This window comes from Nelumbo nucifera, chromosome 3, assembly GCF_055504915.1.
Source record: "Nelumbo nucifera cultivar China Antique chromosome 3, China Antique-T2T, whole genome shotgun sequence".
In the NCBI taxonomy this organism is placed as follows: Eukaryota; Viridiplantae; Streptophyta; class Magnoliopsida; order Proteales; family Nelumbonaceae; genus Nelumbo; species Nelumbo nucifera.
The window spans coordinates 7,780,295-7,800,083 of NC_142651.1; the positions used below are offsets into that span (position 1 = coordinate 7,780,295).

The 19,789-nt window shown below is 41.1% G+C and overlaps 1 protein-coding gene across 1 annotated transcript; it reads left to right on the forward strand.

Moving 5' to 3' along the window:
• The first annotated feature begins 2,556 nt into the window (after nucleotides 1-2,556).
• On the forward strand, nucleotides 2,557-4,883 carry LOC104593102 (uncharacterized). The gene has a single exon (XM_010252788.3). The coding sequence runs from the start codon at nucleotides 2,767-2,769 to the stop codon at nucleotides 4,579-4,581; it is 1,815 nt and encodes a 604-aa protein (XP_010251090.1). The 5' UTR covers nucleotides 2,557-2,766; the 3' UTR covers nucleotides 4,582-4,883.
• The last annotated feature ends 14,906 nt before the right edge of the window (nucleotides 4,884-19,789 follow it).

Here is a 19,789-nt window from a genome sequence, read left to right on the forward strand (position 1 = left end):
TAAAGAGGCGTCTGTCAAAGTCCAGGCGAGTTCAATTGAGGACGAGTCACTCTGTCCAGAGTTGTCAATATCGATTTGGTTCGTATTTGAATGAATGAAAAACTAAGCTCCAGAATGAGAAGTGATGGAATAGAAAAAGATGGGTAAAAGCAGAGCCCCCATACCCTGTTTTTGCGTTTCAAGAAAAAATATCTTTGCACAGGAAGAACCACTATTGTTTTTGGATTGACACTAGTTCTCTATATCCATTTGATATAGTCTGCTGTTTTGACAGGTTAGGCTTGAAATCAGCTAACTACTAGTCAGTCAATGCACCTTAACTTTATTGAGAGAGAGGCCTTTGGGAATTGGGAACAGCGTGTGGAAGTTGCTAGCTTTGATTGCTCTGTTATTTTCTGTAGTGCAGTTGTGCAGTTGGGCCCTGGAGGCCATGTTTTGTATGTGAAAAGAAAACAACGTTTGGACGTTGATGTTCCAACTTTTTGAGAGGTCCCGTCCGGCCGTCCGGCCGTGCCACGCTACATTGGAACTAGAAGCATTGCTTCTTATGCGAATTGCAACGTACACAAGTACAAAGAGAAGCAGTTTGGATGTTTTTGATTTGATGATTTGAAGGAGGAACTTGCGATGTTTGTCCAACAAAGTAGATGGTGTGGTGTGTTTTCGTTGTTTTGTACCGTACTGCTGTTGAGTCTTGGGTGCGTGCCACCAACATCAATAGATAGCTACTGACTTGGCTAGATCGAATTCTTCCCCCCCCACACACAAAGTGGACAACCAAACATTGTCAGGTTTTGTTGGAACATAGAACGTCAGAGGCGCACCATTGCACGGACTGAACCCACATCGTTTTTTTTTCCTTTAGTTTTTACTGCCTTATCCACATCATCAGGGAGTGTCTGGTAGTACTGTGGTCTTGGAAAATATATGTGCATCACAGCATCAGAAATATCAAATATGTATTGTCACATCTTAGGATAAACATCAAATTTAACATTTTTGTGTAGAAAATAGCCATTTGTATCCTCAGTTCAAACATTTCAAGTAGAAAAATTTTTATCAATCCAAAAATGCTGCACCACTGTACCAAACACCTAAATGGTTAAAAGAAAAGGAACAAAGTGAGAATGTAATGGGCCAGTTCTCTGAAAAAAGAATTTAATGGGTCAGTTGTGAAAGTTGATGGATTTAGATGTTATACCACAGCTTGAACCGTGTGGGCTATTTCAGACTCAGTAGACATCTGTTACAAATTTTAGAACTAGATGGAAATTATCACATATGGTTGTTCGAACCGATGGTTTGGCATTCAATTTTAATGAGAATGGAAGATTGGCAGTTCATTAGTAACTGGACTAATTTCCTGTTAACCCAGTTTGACCATTGCTCCAATCTGGTTTTCAAAATACCGGCTTAAACGTCATGAGTCATGAGTCTGTTTCCACTTTCCATAATTACTGTGAAAATTCCTTAAACAATCCTACCTATTTGCCACGTGGAGGTCATCTATAAGACAGGATGTCCACTGAAACGGTCATGTGTTCAATGAGTCTGACTCTCTTGGACCACACGGCAAGGCAAGGTCTTTTGGTTTTGGGCCAACTTATTTTGACCCAAAATAAAATAAATGTATGTATAGTTTCCGTTTCACCTGGGATATGACTCGTCTACCCACGACAAGCATATCCGTCTCCTTCCACTGTTAGGCCAAGTATTGGGGCCCTGACCCTTTAATTACTTTTGGGCCAGAGTCTTCCAACGACATTGGTTTTAGGCTTTTAGCTAAAACAAGAGTGGGCTTATTTTTATCGGCATTCATTTCAAGTATTCAGCACTCAACAGAGGGTAGGGTTCTGATCATTCTTGAAACAAGATCCAGGGGATTGAACGGCTTGGATTAATGCATACAGTAAATGATGTGCATGTGGTTGGTACTAGTGTATTATGTATATTGGCTTGGCCATCATCAACGATTTTTGTGCTGGAAAGAGAGAGATAGAGAGAGAGGAATCTGATGGAGCATTTTTGGAGTCGTAATTAATCTAATTTGTTGATACGTAAAAAATACAATGGTATATACGAAAAAAAAAACGAAACAAAAGTAGGAGTGTGGGAGAAAAAAGAGGAATTGGGTGGGGTTAGTATTGGAAACGTGAGCTGAAACGACTGAACTGAATAGCTTTTATTTCTTTTCGCCTTTCAAATTTTAACGGATAAGGATAAAATGGGAGAAGCACCAATCAGCCCAGATCAGAATTTATTAAGCTAAAGTACAGGGGAATGCATCTGACCGTGAATTGATGCCAAATTTATGGACAGGATGCGGCGGTTTATATGGGAAGAGGGCTAATTGTAAGGGGGCTGGAATTCAAAATTCTGCATCGTGTGTTTCTGTACCTTTTCCTAAAATTAATAGCTGATCACCCCAACCCAATCCAACTTCAGTCGCTTCAGCCAAGGAAACTCGTCTAGGAATGGAATGTTGGAGAGTAGGACCACTACTGCTCCCTCGGAAAAAAAAAAAATCTATATATTAAAAAAGAAAGGAAAAGACGCTACTTTAATACTTTATTTGGGAGGGTGCAGGAAGAAGAAACAGAGACGATGGTGAGATCTATTTTGCTCAGGTTTTCTGGTTGATTCAAACGCATTTGCTGCTGCTGCTGAGAAGCGGAGAAGGACATACAAATGTAAGGGTACATGTATTGATCAAAGAAAAGAAAAAAGAGAAGGAAAAGAAGAAGAGAATCCATCCATTGATAAACGATGGCGGAAGAGAAGAGCATCGAAGATGAGCTATACTCTCCAATCCTACTCGCTGAAAGAGTACGGAAAGCCGTCGAAGAAGCAGAGTCCTTCAAGCTCGACTGCTCTGAAGTAGGTAAGCAAGTCGACCGTCTCTCCCAAATGCTTCGCTCCGCTGTCCGACTCGCCAACTCCAACCCTTCCCTCTACGAACGCCCTGTCCGTCGTATCGTCGCCGAAGTCTCCAAGAATCTCGAACGTGCCTTGGCCCTCGTCCGTAAGTGCAAGCGCAGCGGCGTCCTCCGCAGAGTCGTCACCATCACCAGCGCCACCGATTTCCGCAAGCTCTTCAACCTCCTCGACGCCTCCATCGGCGACATGAAGTGGCTCCTCAGCATCTTGGACTCCGACGGCTCCGGTGGCGGTACCCTCCCCCCTATCGCTAGCAACGACCCTATCCTCTCCTACGTCTGGTCCTTCGTCGCCGCCATTCAAATGGGTCCTCTTCCCGAACGAGTGGAGGGCGCCAACGAGATCGCCTCGCTCGCCCGTGACAATGACCGCAACAAGAAAATTATTGTCGAAGAAGGTGGGGTTCCCCCTCTACTGAAGCTCTTGAAAGAAGGGGCCTCCCCCGATGCCCAAATTGCCGCTGCCACTGCTCTTTCTAACTTGGCGACTGACCAGCAGAGGGTCAGGCACATCGCCACCGAGCTTGGGATTCCCATAATTGTCCAGGTTCTCTGTGATTCTCCGATGAGAGTTCAGGTTTCCGTCGCCAATTTGGTTTCGAGGATGGCGGAGCACGACCAACTTGCCAAGGAGGAGTTCGCGAGGGAGAATGCAATTAGGCCGCTCGTGTCCTTGCTGTCGTTCGATATGTTCTTGGATGATCCAAAGCCCCAACCGGGTAAGCCGCACAGTATTCATTCTATAGTTCAGATTAACAAGGAGTTGGGGGGAAAGTCGTTGGCAATAAAGAATCGTCATTCCCACTCGAATTCTTCTTCTTTGCATTCGGAGGGTTTTAACAGGGGTGGCCACAACAGAAAAGAGCGGGAGAACGAGAAGCCTGAAGTAAAGCTGAAGCTCAAGGTTAGCTGTGCCGAGGCACTATGGAGGCTCTCCAAAGAGAGTGTCTCCAACAGCCGCAGGATCACTGAGACCAAAGGCCTTTTTTGCCTGGCGAAGCTCATTGAGAGCCAGCAGGGGGAATTGCAGCTCAATTGCTTGTTGACGGTAATGGAGATAACTGCAGCGGCGGAGACCAATGCTGACCTCAGACGGGCAGCTTTCAAGACCAACTCTCCTCCTGCAAAGGCAGTTGTTGATCAGCTTCTAAGGGTGATTCGGGAGATAAGCACTCCGTCGTTGCAAATTCCCGCCATAAAATCCATTGGTTCATTGGCTCGTACATTCCCGGCGAGAGAGACGAGAGTTATTGGTCCCTTAGTGTCACAGCTCAGCAACAGGAACCCTGATGTGGCTACAGAAGCTGCCATTGCTTTGGTCAAGTTTGCTTGTCCTGATAATTTCCTTTGCGTGGAGCACTCAAAGGCGATCATCGACTTCGGAGGGGTTCCGCCTCTTATGAGATTACTAAGGGGCAATGAACGGGCTCAGTTGCACGGAGTGGCACTCCTCTGTTACCTGGCATTGCATGTGGGCGATAGTGAGGCTCTGGAACGATCAAGGGCATTGATGGCTCTTGAGGGGGTTGTTCGTACAGTGGCAGCCCAAAATTCTTCTTTGAAAGAATTGGTTCATAAGGCCATATGCCACCTCGAGGTGTATCAGGCAGGAAACCATCTTCATCGGCAGTCTTATGCACCGTAAATAACACTTTATCGAGCTACTAGACCAGATAATTCATCCAGTTTACTTGGATTTCAAGATACTTGGACCAGTTTGGTGCCTGTATGAACAAACACAAGCAAGGCTGATTGATGTGCAGATGGTTGGAAATCAAGGAAAGTGTTTGTTCTTCTAATTCAAAATTATTGAGGCAATGCAATAATCCTTGTCTTAAAATGGATTAGTAGGAGGTTTGGAGAATGTATCTCTTGTTAAATGCACATATTTGGATTTGCTTGATTTCATGGAAAGAATACAGAATTTTTGTTTTCCTTGTGCTTTAACTCCTGTTTATATGCTTCATATGCTTTCACTTGGCAAATGCATTATTCATGTAGCCACTTGCAGATTATTATATGATGCAGCAAGTACTGCACATTTCACTCTTTGACTTTGGCTTTCTACCTTACTGACATTCTTTCTTAAGTTCTACACAATTAGGCTTTTGTGATTTAGAACGACTGTTGTTCATAAGCTGAATCACTTATCTTAGTGTTGCATGGTAACTTCAATTTGCAATGTCATGGAGAAGGAAACTAATATTTGCAGTGCTTTTATACTATATTTAGCTTTCCTAAGATTTAGTTGATTTTTTTGTAATTTACTTGCATCATTAATGTTGTACTTTATTCTTACTTCTCATCCAACCTATAGATAAATAATGGTGTACCTTACATTTCCTAGTGATGTACTCACAACTGCTAAATCTATTGTTGCATCAAAAGTGTGTGGTTGTCCTTTAGGATACCTAATGAAATACGTTATTCATGAATACAAAACACTTTCTTTTGTATCCATTTTAGTTTCTTATTCTTGTTTGATCCGGCTACTTCTTGGAAACTTCCTTTCTCTTCTATTTTCCATGACTGATATCTTCCCTTGGTGAATGTTGGATAGTATTTACTTTATGGAAAAAACCAAAATAATCAAGGGGTGAATGGAAGCATTGCACATATGCCATCTTTACTTATACGTCTAAGATCACCTTAAATTCATACATTTATTAATTGATACATCTCTAAAAGTTCTTTCATCTGTATAAATTGTTATGTTTTTGAGAGCAACTGCAAGACCTATTGTGGGTCTTGTGGCATCAACTCAAAATGGAAATTATATAATAATCAAAGTATACCATTGATTAACACACAATACGCAAACATACATACATATATATGAAAAGACAGTATAGAAAGTACATGTTGGTTGCACTTAGGGGTGGCCACGAGCCGAGCTCTTTACGAGCTATTTGAGCTTAGCTTGTGAAAAGCTCGGCTCGTGAGCCGAGCTCGAATAGCTATAGAAAATATTATATACATAATATTTTTATTTTTATATATAATAATAACTAATTATTATAATTCTTAATTTTTTAAATATCAAATAAAAATATTTTCATATATATTTTTTATTTTTATAAAACATTTTTCTCAAGTCGAGCTTGAGCCGAGACGAGCTCGAGGTTACGAGCTTTTGACTCGAGCAAAGCTCAAGCTCAAGCCTCGTATTGCCTTGGCGAGCCGAGCTCGAATAGCTAGCTATTCGGCTCGGCTCGAATCCACCCCTAGTTGTGCTTTCAATAAACCTGATTTGGATTGGATCTAATCTGAACCCAATCCAATAAAATTGGATTTGGACATCCATTAAACTTATTGAATTGGATTGACCATTATATTATCAGATTGGGTTGGATTTTATCAAATTGGGTCCATTAAAAATCCCTTCCAATTTCAATGTTAACTGATACAAAACAGAACATGTTAGGGCCCAACCTGAGAACGACTCACATACCAGCCAGGTTGCCCCGTTGGCCCAGATCATTTATAGCCCCATCATAGCTCGGGTCTATTCTAGAAGACCTCATCAGCAAGTTTGCATTATCGAGACCGTTGGAGGATATTTTCCTGCCACCGAATAACTAACTTGACAGGGAATATCCTTGTAACCACCGGATGATTAGGGAGATTTGCTTTTTGGTTTTACGCTTTTACCTTGTTTCTTTTTGTTTCGGGTCCATCCATAAAAAGGGCCTAGCCTAAGGATTAATGCATATCAAATTACCTTCAAAATCTCTCTTCTTCTTCTCTTCAAAATCTTCAGGAGGTTGTGTCTCCCTCGAAGGGACACCTGTGGTAGGCAGACTCCTACCAAAACATGTTAGGGTTTTGGAATTTTGGTTGGAAGAGCTGCAACTTGAACTGTGATTTGAAGTTGTTGCTTCTGTCATCCACTGATTTGGTGCTGCCACTTGAATTGCTTCAGTCATCCACCGATCATAGTTGTCAAGGTGACGCCTAGGTGGCATTGGAGGCTTGCCTCACCTAATCGCCAAGAAGTTTTCTATAGCGTGTTATAAAAAACCTTTATATTCTTAATTTTTTGAGGTTATAATTATAAAATAGACATTTTTAAACTAAAATATTCATTTTGTGTTTGTATACTAATTTCTTTTTATTATTTTCTTATTTGTTAGGGTTTAATCAACACAAACATTGCTAAATGCTGTATCGAACCCTCAAAGACTTCAAAACCTGAACCAATAAGTAAGGAAGAACATAAAATGTTGTCCAATCAACACATTTTCTTCCTTTTCTTTACTAATTTTGTGTGTGTGTATACTGATTTCTTTTCTTCTTACCCTATAACAGAAATAGGGGTTCAGCCCCTATATTTTTTTAATTTTCTTTTTTTTCTTCTCATGAATATATTGGAATATGTTGATTTTCTATACTTAAACATGAAGTTTATACTTTTCTTATGAAAATTATGGATATTTATCAAGGAAATATGATTAGGGAACCTAGGGAACTACCCTAGGATATGTTGTGGACGCATTTATTGGGAAGAAGTACCGCCGCCGGCAGCAGCAGTGATGTGGTGTCCTCATCGGATTATCTAGCTAGTCACAATTCACCTTATCTTATCTTATCTGTTTTCTTATCTTATTCTTATCTTATCTATTCCAGTAAGGATTAGTAGAGAGTCTTATCTATCTTAGGGAGTCTTATCCTTCTTGAGTAGGGAGTCTTATCTATCTTATCTGTAAGCAGTATAGTTTAACAGGGAGTCTTTCTACAAAGAGGACTCTTACCCCTTGTAATCTCCTATTTAAGGAGCTGAGATTATTGAATAAAGGCATTGAATTTCAGTCAAGAAAGAGAGCAAAAGGAGAGTTAGGTGATCTCTTGGACAAATCACCCTTAGGGCGCCAAGATAGGTTCTACAAGAAAGGGGAGGAACAAGGGAAAACAGGAGGTTTTCCCTGTGGACTGACCCGTGACGAGATCCTATTCCCGGGCCCATAACATTTTGGTATCAGAGCCAAACGTCATGGGCGATCTGGAGCAGTTGTTGTCCAGGGTCCACGAACTGGAGCACAGGCTCGTGGAGAACAATGCAGAGGTACGTGAAGTCAAGGACGATGTTCGAGAGCTACGACGCTTGCTGGAGTTGTATTTCTCTAACAAGGAGAAGAGTTCCGAAGGGACTGCAACCACCAACAGCCGCCGACCAGATTTGACGGAGTCGTCCGGCGAACAGCAGATCGTTGCCCTGGCAGCCGCGGTTGTTCCCAGGTACAACAGACTGGAGTTCCCTTCTTACAATGGCACCGGAGATCCGCTGGGTTAGCTATACCGTTGTGAACAGTTCTTTCGCAATCAGCGTACGGAAAACAGAGATAAGGTCAGCCTGGTCTCATTCCATCTAACGGAGGAGGCACAGTTCTGGTTCTACCGATTGGAGCAGGAGGAACCCAGGCTCAGTTGGGGCCAATTCAAATCCTACTGCCTCCTCAGGTTTGGGCCCCCATTGACGAGCAACCCGCTAGGTGAATTGATCAACCTCAAGCAGACAGGAATCGTGGCTGAGTACCAGCGCCAATTTTAGACCCTCCTTGCCAGAGCAGCCTCGGTACGACCGGATTAGCTGGTAGACATGTTCACCGCAGGATTAGCAGAACCCTTGCGGGTGGATGTGGAGATGCAACACCCTCCAAACCTGGTCACAGCCATGAACCTAGCCTGCGCCTTTGAACGTAAGCTACAACTCAGCCGCGGTACCTTCAGTATGGGTCGACCGCCGACATCATGGACACCTTTGAATTCAACCGGGGTGGCCCCTTCTTCAGCAACTAGTAGGGAACAAAAACTTCATACAGGTAATGTTCCCAGGTCGGCATCAAGCATGAGAAGCAGCATGGCAGCACCACCCATTAAACGTTTGTCCAGAGCCGAGATGGTAGATCGCCGAGCAAGGGGACAGTGCTTCAACTGCAATGATCTATATTCGGCGGGGCACAGATGCAAGAGGCTATTCTGCCTTCTGGTGGACGAACAAGAGGAAGACGAGGATGAACCCGCAGCGTTAGAACCCGAGATCCCCCTCCATGCGATCACCGGGATAAAGACCTCTCAAACTATGCAATTACGGGTGCAGGTGGCAGGGAAACCAGTACGTATCCCCGTTGATTCGGGAAGCACGCACAATTTTGTAAGTGAGCAAGCTGCCCTCCAGTTGGAATTACCTATGGAAATCAGACCACAGCTGCAGGTAGCCGTAGCAAACGGAGAGAGGGTTCACAGTCCCGGAATCTATAAGAGCATCCAAATACAGGTTGAATCCAAATCCTTCTCTGCTGATTTATTTGTGCTATCCTTGGATGAATTTGATATAGTTCTTGGAGTTAAATGGTTGATCACCCTAGGCCCAATCCTATGGGATTTCAGCGCCCTAACAATGACATTCCGCTTGAATGGAAAACAAGTAACTTGGCAGGGAACCAGAGTAAAGGCAAAAAAACCGTAGGTGCATGCACTTCATGGCGAAACAGTACACACAACAGATATGGAAAGACTCCTCACCGATTTCTCAGATGTATTCCAAGAACCCAAGGGACTTCCACCCTCCCGAGCTTGCGATCATCGGATCCCTCTGGTGACGGGTTCAGAACCAGTCGTCGTCCGGCCTTATCGCTACCCACATCTGTAGAAGGACGAGATAGAGAAGCAGTGTACGGACATGATGAAACAGGGAATCATCCGTCTTAGCCGCTCTCCCTTCTCCTCGCCGGTTCTGTTGGTGCCAAAGCGAGACGGTACTTGGAGATTTTGTGTGGACTACAGAGAGCTCAATAACCGGACCGTCAAGGATAAATTCCCTATCCCCATTGTGGACGAGTTGTTGGATGAACTCCATGGAGCCCAGTACTTCTCGAAATTAGACCTCAGGTCGGGATATTTTCAGGTCCGGATGGCTTCCGAGGATGTAGAGAAAACTACCTTCAGAACGCATCATGGTCACTTTGAATTTCTAGTTATGCCGTTCGGTCTCACCAACGCCCCATCCACATTCTAGTCTTTGATGAACGAGGTATTTCAGTCCCACCTTCGCAGATTTGTCTTAGTGTTCTTTGATGACATCCTAGTTTACAGTAAATCATGAATAGAACACGTGCATCATCTACAGATTATTTTTGAACTCCTGCACCAACACAAGCTCTTCCTTAAGCGGTCCAAATGCTCTTTTGGGGAGCGCCAGGTTCTTTACTTAGGACATATAATCAGTGGGCAAGGTGTCACGGTGGATGGTTCCAAAATTCAAGCAATCAAGGAATGGCCCAAACCTCAATCCGCCAAGGCTCTCCGCGGGTTCCTAGGTCTGACAGGATACTACCGCAAGTTTGTACAAAATTATGGACTATTGGCTGCCCCATTAACCAATATGCTAAAGAAAAATGCCTTCCATTGGGACGACACAGCTGATGCAGCCTTTGCAAATTTAAGGGATGCCCTCTCCTCCACACCAGTTCTGCAGTTGTCGAATTTTGACCTCGAATTTACAGTCGAATGCGATGCATCAGGTATAGGTGTTGGAGCCGTATTGCAGCAACAAGGACACTTGATTAACTTCTTTAGCCGCAAACTGGCTGACCGACATCTAAAATTACCCGCCTACGAGCACGAACTGATTGGGCTAGCTAGAGCAGTGCAACACTGGAGACCATACTTGTGGGGAAGGTCCTTCGTCGTCAAGACTGATCACTACAGCCTCAAGTATTTGTTAGAGCAACGGCTTACCACTTCGCCTCAGCAACATTGGGTTAGCAAATTGCTTGGTTTTGATTTCCGGGTAGACTACAAGGCGGGATCCTTAAATCGTGCCCCAGATGCCTTGTTTAGACGAGACGAAGATACTATGCTCCTTTGTGCGATTTCACATCCCCGAGTCACCCTGTTAGAAGACATTAGGAATGCGCTGCCACAATCACTAGAGTGGACGGACCTTGTTCAGAAAATACAGTCTGGGACAACCGACTCAAATTGGTCCATTCACGACGGGTTGGTGCTATACAAAGGACGGATATACCTCCCAGTCGATTCTTCTTTAATTCCCTCTGTCATCTCCAGTATACATAACTCCACCCATGAAGGCATTTAGAAGACATTGCATCGCGTCCGAGCTGATTTCCATTGACCAGGTATGAAAACTTCTATTAGGGACTTCATCCATAATTGCTCCACGTGCCAACAACACAAATGGGAGAACCTACACCCGACTGGCCTTCTTCAGCCCCTCTCAATTCCAACACAAATCTGGGCTGATATCTCCATGGATTTCATTGAGGGCCTACCCAAGGTTGGCGGGAAATCTGTTTTATTCGTGGTGGTGGATCGCTTTTCTAAGTATGCCAATTTCATCCCTCTGTCACATCCGTACAGTGCTACTTCAGTTGCCCACGTTTTCTTTATGCATGTTTTCCGTTTACATGGGTTACTGGAATCCATCATCAGCGACAGGGACCTAGTTTTTACTAGTGCCTTTTGGAAGGAACTGTTTCGGTTGCATGGTACGACCTTAGCTTTTTCCTCCGCTTACCATCCTCAGACAGACGGCCAAACAGAGGTAGTAAACCGTATGATCGAGATGTATCTCCGCTGTTTTGTTGGCGACCAACCGCGTCGATGGGTTGATTGGCTTCCTTGGGCCGAATATTGTTATAACACGGCCTATCATTCTTCCCTTGGCATGACACCCTTCCGGGTCGTCTATGGCCGAGACCCTCCTCGCTTGTTATCCTATGAGCCCGGTTCGACTCAATTTGATGAAATTGATCGTTCCCTACAAGAGCGCGATGCCCTCCTAGCTGAAGTTTCTCTCCGCTTGCACCAAGCGCAATTACGCATGAAGCTCTATGACCAGCATCATCGGGAATTAACACTTGAACCAGGACAGTTTGTGTGGTTGAAGCTTCAGCCCTATCAGCAACGCTCCTTAAGACACAAGGCTGCCCTAAATTAGCTCCTAAATTTTATGGACCCTTCAAGGTTTTACGGCGGATCGGCACAGTTGCATATTAGCTAGAACTGCTAGAGCACAGCAAAATCCATGATATTTTCCACATTTCCTTGCTCAAGCCATTTACGGGTACTCCTCCTGACCAAGTACCCCCCCCTACCACCCTTGAAAGACGGTAGACTCATCCCCCAACCTCGGGCTCTTGTCCGATCCAGAATCAATCGAGGTGTTCTTGAAGTCCTGGTGGAATGGGACAGCTTACCATCAGCCGAGGCCACCTGGATTCCCTTGACTGAACTCCGAGACACATACCCAGATTTCGAGCTTGAGGACAAGCTCGTAGTCCAGGAGGGGAGTAATGTTGTGGACGCATTTATTGGGAAGAAGTACCGCTGCCGGCAGCAGCAGTGATGTGGTGTCCTCATCGGATTATCTAGCTAGTCACAATTCACCTTATCTTATCTTATCTGTTTTCTTATCTTATTCTTATCTTATCTGTTTCGGTAAGGATTAGTAGAGAGTCTTATCTATCTTAGGAAGTCTTATCCTTCTTGAGTAGGGAGTCTTATCTAGGAGTCTTATCTATCTTATCTGTAAGCAGTATAGTTTAACAGTGAGTCTTCCTACAAAGAGGACTCTTACCCCTTGTAATCTCCTATTTAAGGAGCTGAGATTATTGAATAAAGGCATCAAATTTCAGTCAAGAAAGAGAGCAAAAGGAGAGTTAGGTGATCTCTTGGACAAATCACCCTTAGGACGCCAAGATAGGTTCTGTAAGAAAGGGGAGGAACAAGGGAAAACATGAGGTTTTCCCCGTGGACCGACCCGTGACGATATCCTATTCCCGGGCCCATAACAGGATACATGTTTTTACTTAAAAAAAATCCATCGCCTAGGCGACAAGGCACCCCCCTGTCGCCTAGCCTCCCCTTGGTGCCTTGAAAACTATGCCACCGATCAAAAAGCATGAGTTTGTGATTGAAGCAACTTGGAGCTGCCTCCCCAAGCAGGTAAGAAATACCAACTCCTATATTGACCTGTTGCTTCTATTGTCGAGTCCTTGTTTTGTTATTCAAAACAGAGATATTCATTTTTGTTTGATTCAATAGTTGTAACCCAATTTTTTGTAATGTTCACTTCAGTTTTCAAATCAGGTTCTTTTGTCCCCAAGTTAGACGTACACCTGCAACTTCAAATGAATCCTTGAACTTCTGACTTGCTTGCATGACCAGTGAAAGCCAGACTCATATTTCATTGGATTCAGGATCTTGTTCTCTTCTTCCATGGACTCAATAGATCTAATATTTTAATATTTTAGAACGCATTATTCTTCAGTGGTTGCTTTTACTATGTCACACATGATCTCTCATATAAATGATCATTCAGGTATTTTCATTTCAGGGGTTGTACATAGTTAAATAAAATAAGTAAACTAATATATATATATATATATATATATATATATATATATATATATATCTGCTTTGTAACTTGATACCAAGAATTGTTTCATGGAGAATTGGGGAGCTTTTTCATGGCCTTGCTGCCCTGTTTTCAGTTGCATACTGTGGCAAAGACAGCTGGTATGCATCATGGAGAGTGGGTTGAGAATGCTGGTTGTTGGATTGCAGGTTTTCTTAATAAGTTTGAGGAAGGTTGCCACATAATGGTACGTTATGAGTTATTTTATTCTAGCATTCTATTCTACCTCTTTCCTCATCCTGTCTTCTTATGTTTTGAATAAGAAACTGCGATCTTGAGATGAATGTTGCAAGCCCTTTGTGGGAAATGGAGGTAAATTAATAAACTTAGGTGTAAAGTTGTAGTTGGTTTAATTTTCTTCTCTTGAATGCTTTCTGAGTTTGTGAATGGGTTTTGTACAGACTAAAACTACCTCAGTCAGTCTTTAGAAGAAGAGATGGCATTATTAGTTGAGTCTTCAGTGGACCGATTGGGATAGCCTCTTCAACAAAGGCTGAAGTCATGGCAGCCTTACCTGGCATCAGGATTGCAAGAGACCTGGGTTACTTGAATCTCACCATTAAAGGAAATTTTGCCGATACTATTAATTGGCTAGCTAATCCTGACGGTGGTCCTTGGGCCTTAGCTCATTACTTGGCTGAAGCGAGAGACATTCTTTCCACTTTGAATGCACATTTGAGCTGGGTCCTGAGGGAGCTTAAACTCTGTAGCTGACGGTCTAGCAAAGGCTGGTGTTCACAGGGATTACTTTTTTTGTGATAGTATTCTTCCTGTATTACTCTTTGAGTGCTTAGTCTCGTGTACATCTCCTCATGTACCTTTTCTCACAAAAAAAAAACCACCTCAATCAGTTTCCAGGTTCCATTTAAAGTTAGTCCCATGTACATCTCCTCATGTGCCTTTTCTCTCTATTGAATAAAGTTACTAGTCTTTCAACCCAACAGCCCCAGAAGTTTTACCTGCATCCCAATTGCTATGAAGAATGATCTTTTTTCTTATTTTTGCAACTCTGTCTTTCAACCCAACTGCCCTAGAAGTTTGTCCTACATCCCAATTGCTATGAAGGATGAGGTTTTTTCTTTTGTCACTCTAGTCTTTCGACCTAACTGCCCTAGAAGTCTGTCCTACATCCTAATTGCTATGAAGGATGTTGAATGTGCATTACTCTATTGACAAAAACAGAATATATCTGTAAAATAACCACTAAAGGGGTGAAGGAAGATAAGAATATGGGGAACAGGTTTTGATAAAATAGATTTGATGTTTTGGGAGGAGGTGGAGATGTTGGTTCATATTCAATCTTGGCTACCTACCAAATCCATGGCATTGTGAACCAGAGGAGGTTTAACCTATGACCCCATTCAAGGTAAGGGCGGAAATTATGGCTTTGGTTTGTTCCTCCAAAGGCTGATTTTATCTTTTTCCTCCTCACTTTTCCCTGTGCTCATGCTTCTACAAATTGGCGACCTAGTATGTGTGAAGTGGTTTATAGAAGAACCAAAATATGGTATTGCTCGGGGGAAATTATGAATCAATAAATTGCTAACAATATCATCATCATCATCATCCAAGCTTTTATCCCAACTCTCGGTTAACAAAGTCTGGTAGCAAGCACCTTTGTGCAAGAAATTGCCAAGATTAGGTTGTTTTCTTATTCCTATCAAGACCCCAGATAGAGAGGACCAACTTTGAATAGTATCCTTCTTATAATAGATCATGTTTCCTTTTAATTCTCAGCAAATTACATGTATAATATACTAATTAGGTTTCCCATTTATCGCAGAAATTAGAAAATCAGAAATCAGGGTTCAACTTCTTACTAATATTGTTCACAACGAACTGCAATTTTTACATTTTATGTTATTTTAATTTCTCTATGTAGATAACTAGTTTCCATATTGAAATTAGCTACTTATGGTGTCTTCTTCCCAACTTTGCTTGCAGATAACAATTGAGATTCCGTGATGTTGTTGATTGCGCAGCTATTCGCCTTGGCATTCCTCTCTATTACATCCTTGTATTTTCACTTTAGTTTTTTACTTCTTGATCCGTTCACATGGTGGAAGGGATATAGGTTTTTTTATCAATAATAGAAACTTTTATTAAATATCATTAAAAAAACAAATACAAGAAAGCAAGGGGAGAGGTAAACTCTCTTAACCCTCCCCAAAAGGGAAATCAAATTACAACAAAGCCCAAAACAAACCATCCCTTTCCACTCTTTATTTCACAAATCTGTCAGTAAAAGAATTTAAAAGAATTAGCATTTCTATTTACCCACTGCAACTATTTCCATGCCCTGGGTCAGACATTTAAATTTTCAAAGTCAGCTTTGAAGAATTTAAGTTGGATACCTGATTTGAAAATTTTAAATTGCATCAGCCATCAGGCCTAGGCTTATGGAACACAAGCGCCCACTAAACAACAATGGAACTAAAACGACTTACCTCTTTTTTTGCTTTTAAAAACTCAGTTCATAGGAGCATTTTAACTGCAAAAGGAGATAAATCCTTAAAATAAGGAATGCCAAATGTAGCCTAAGACATTATTCCATTCATGTCCTAGAATCTCCATTAACTTCCATCAATGGGATTTGCTTTTCACAAAGTGCACTTCACACCAAAAGCATCTCCCATACTTGATTTTGTCAATCATGAAAAGATACTTGTAATGCACAGTTGCGATGTGTTGTGAGGTTGGTGTTAGGCAAAACCCGCATGGAGATTGCCCCTCATTTTGGTGCTGGAGTCAAGAAATGGATGTGAGGCAAAGAGAACATGGAGCCCCATTCATGCAATTCAAGCAATACATGTTGCATTTACTCTTGTAGGAATCAGCATGAACTTGATTTGAGAAAAAAAAAGAAAGAAAGGGCTGGGAAAAGTAATTTGCATTGACTCCCCACAAAACACACCTACATGCATCCACAGCACCTCTCAATTGTGCATTGGGAATATCTCCCTGTGACAAATAGATGTGCTGTGGGGTGTGCTGTGAAGAGCCAATGTGAACCCTAGGAGAAGAGGGCCAGAGGGGGGCAGCCACCTGTTGTCATCGTCTTCTATACCTGTCAGGCTGCTACCACCTGATTAACAATGGTAACAATACTTGAAAGTTAATTAGTAGACAAAGAGAGTTGCATATGATGATTATGTACTTACCATGATTTTTCTACTCGGGTTTAATTTCTTTGATCGTTATTGAGCACCAATTTGGAGATGTAGATTTGCAAATGCTCTGGTCAGTTTCACGGTTTCAAAGAGAGAGAGAAGGGGTGAGCTGAAGAAAGTAGGAGAGATGTGTCACAGTCAATTGAGGATGAACGAGATGAAAAAAAAAATCTTTCTAGAGGGCGGTCGGTTGAGAACGAGTGTCACGAGAATTGAGGAATGTCGGAATAATGGAATGCACAGAACCAAGTCAATCACCATCGGTTGGTTAGCTTGGTGAGAATGGGATTTGATCCCAGTCTCTACTACAATGAACCAGAGACATAACCAAGTGAACCATCAGTTGGTTAGCTTTTGCTTTTATTGTTGGGTCATTATAATTTGTATATTACTAAAAAACTCTTCTTGCTACTCTATTTAATTGACAATAACTGTTTGTATTTAGGGATGCAAATGGATCGGATCGATTCAAATTAAGGTATATCCGAATCTAATCTGAAGATTTATCAGATCTCATAAATACGGATTTGAATTTGAATCCGATCAGGACGTTGGATATTCAATCTGATTTTATTTTTACAAAAATACAATATAAATAACATATTTATAAATAAATAAATCACACACATATACATATATAACATATATATATATATATATATATATATATATATATATATATAAGTTATCTGAATCCAATCCGTTTTCTAATCAGATCCGATTATCTGATCTGATTCGATCCGAATATCCAAGATAGAAATATCTGAATGACAAAATAGGATTGGACTTCAGATCATGATCCGGTCCATTTGCACCCCTATTTGTATTTTCCTTTAAGAATGGTCATATAATCTCTCAAAACAAGTGAAAAATGTAAAAGGGTTTGGACCAAATTTTCTTATTTTGAAAATACTCTAGGCAGTTGTTGCTTTCCTTCTAGAAACAAAACTTTGGGGTAAAATTGATATTTTTTTTATTTTCTTTGGAAAAATCCATGCTACCCAAAAGACATGATCCAAGAAAAGCATTGATTAGGGATGATTATTTATGATATACACAAAACCTATGCTACCTATGACAAGATACAAGAAGAGCTTTGATTAGGGATGATCATGTCTGGCTTGTCTTGCTTGGCTTGTAAATTTATGGGCCTAAGCGGCCATATTTATGTCAAGCCCAAGTCGATCTAGATCTGCATCAAGTTTGCACACAATGCGGGCTAGGCCTCGGCAAAGCAAACCTTAGGCCTGGCTGGCATGGCCTGTAGGGCTGTCAATGGATCGAGTCTACTTGATAGGACTTGAACCAACTGAACCGATTATGAAGTTCTAGTTCCATGATTTTGTCTCATTTAATAATTGGGCCAGTTTTGATTCTTGCCTATCCCGAATCGATTCAAACTTGAAACCAATCATTTTGTCAAATATATAATATTTTTGTAATTTTTATCATACTTTACATTTGAAATGATAAGTTTGATGGATAATAAATAAGACAATATTAGTTAAAAATGTTTAATTTATCAACATATAAATAATTTTGTATGGTTCTATCATTTTTATTAAGGTTATAGAATCAATTTTAAATTTTTAGTTATTGTTTAAATAAACAAGTGCAGTTTTCAGCAAAATCAGGTCTATTGGGTCTAGACCTAGTTGACTTAGACCATGGCAATTTCTGGGTCAATGATTTGTCCCAGTTAATAATTGGTTTGGGACTAGTTGTACTTGGACCCAACTTAGACCTAACCCACTGACAACCCTACTAGCCCAACATAGAAATTATTGTATATATAATATATAGTAGGGAGAATTGCAGATTAGTACTCTGTACTATGGGCCTAGTCTCACTTTGGTCCCCGAAATTCAAAACATAACAATCTAGTACCCAAACTTTAAAAATGTGCTAGTTTAGTCCCTACTATTAGCAATTCGTCAATTATTTCTATCATGTGATGACATGTACAACTTAAAACTTTTGAAAATATCAAAATTATCCTTCAACACTATTCATCATCTTTTTTTATCAAAAATTAAGATTGAACCAAAGCAACATATCAGTTTTTGACAGATTGCTTTTCTATGTTGGCTTCTAATAGATTTAGGCATTTGGATGGTTGGTAAAGAAAATTAGATGACACTCAAAGGACATTTGTGTCATTTCACATGCCACTTAATGGTTGTTAACGGTTTTGTACTAAATTGGCATGTTTTGGAAGATTAGGTACTGGATTGGCAGATTTTGAAGTTCGGAGACCAAAGTAGGACTAGGCCCAAAGTACATGGTATTAACCTACAATTTTCTCTATATAATATTACTAGTAAGTATGCACGTGCTTTGCAAGTAGTAATTCTAGATGATGATAATGATAGTAATAATGTATCCAAATTCTTTTATAAACTTTATATATCATTTATTTTTTGTTTTTTATTATTAATCGGATGCAAATTGAAAATCCAAATTTGATTACGTAAACACCTCATGCAAATATGTGATAACCGAATCGAGTTATGAAGTTTCAAGTATCATTGATAGGCTTACTTGCTTAGTTAGATTTATCTTTTTTGCAATATTTAATCCTTTTTGTGTTTTTTTTTATTTTCTTCATTTATCAAAAAAACATGTAAGATTTAAATAGAGTGAATTGAATAGAGTGAAAAGTAGTAGTTCAATTTACAACTTAAACCTCATAATTAAATAGTGAGTAAATTAAAAAATGAGTATCTTAGTCAAAAGAAAGTTCCACAATCTTATTCATTTTTTAATAGTAGTGTAAAATATAGAATTATTAGATGTGTTCAATTTTTTCTATAACTTTTTTTGTATTTTTGTGTGTAAAAATAAGGGAAAATTTCTAATTAGTACCATGTACTTTGTGCCTAGTGTCACTTTGGTCCATGAAACTTTAAAATGCGACAATTCGATACTTGGACTTTCAAAACGTAACAATCCAGTACCTGTTATTAATTAGCAGTTAACTTGTCGTTAATTAGCAGTTAACTTGTCATTAACTCGGTGACTTCGCCGGCGCCTTCGTTGTTGAGTGGGCCTGGTACTGGCGCTGCTGGCCTCTGTGTTGCTGAGCTTGATGGGCCCAAAATGTTGGTAGTCTACTGCCAGGGTGCTGAATCGGTTCTCCGTGAGCGGGAACTCAGGCCTGGAACGCCGAGGTGCTGACCTTGCAAGTGAGGTTCCTGACCCGCCTGCGAGCTGCGAGGCGGGGGTGATTTTTCTTTCCCCTCGGC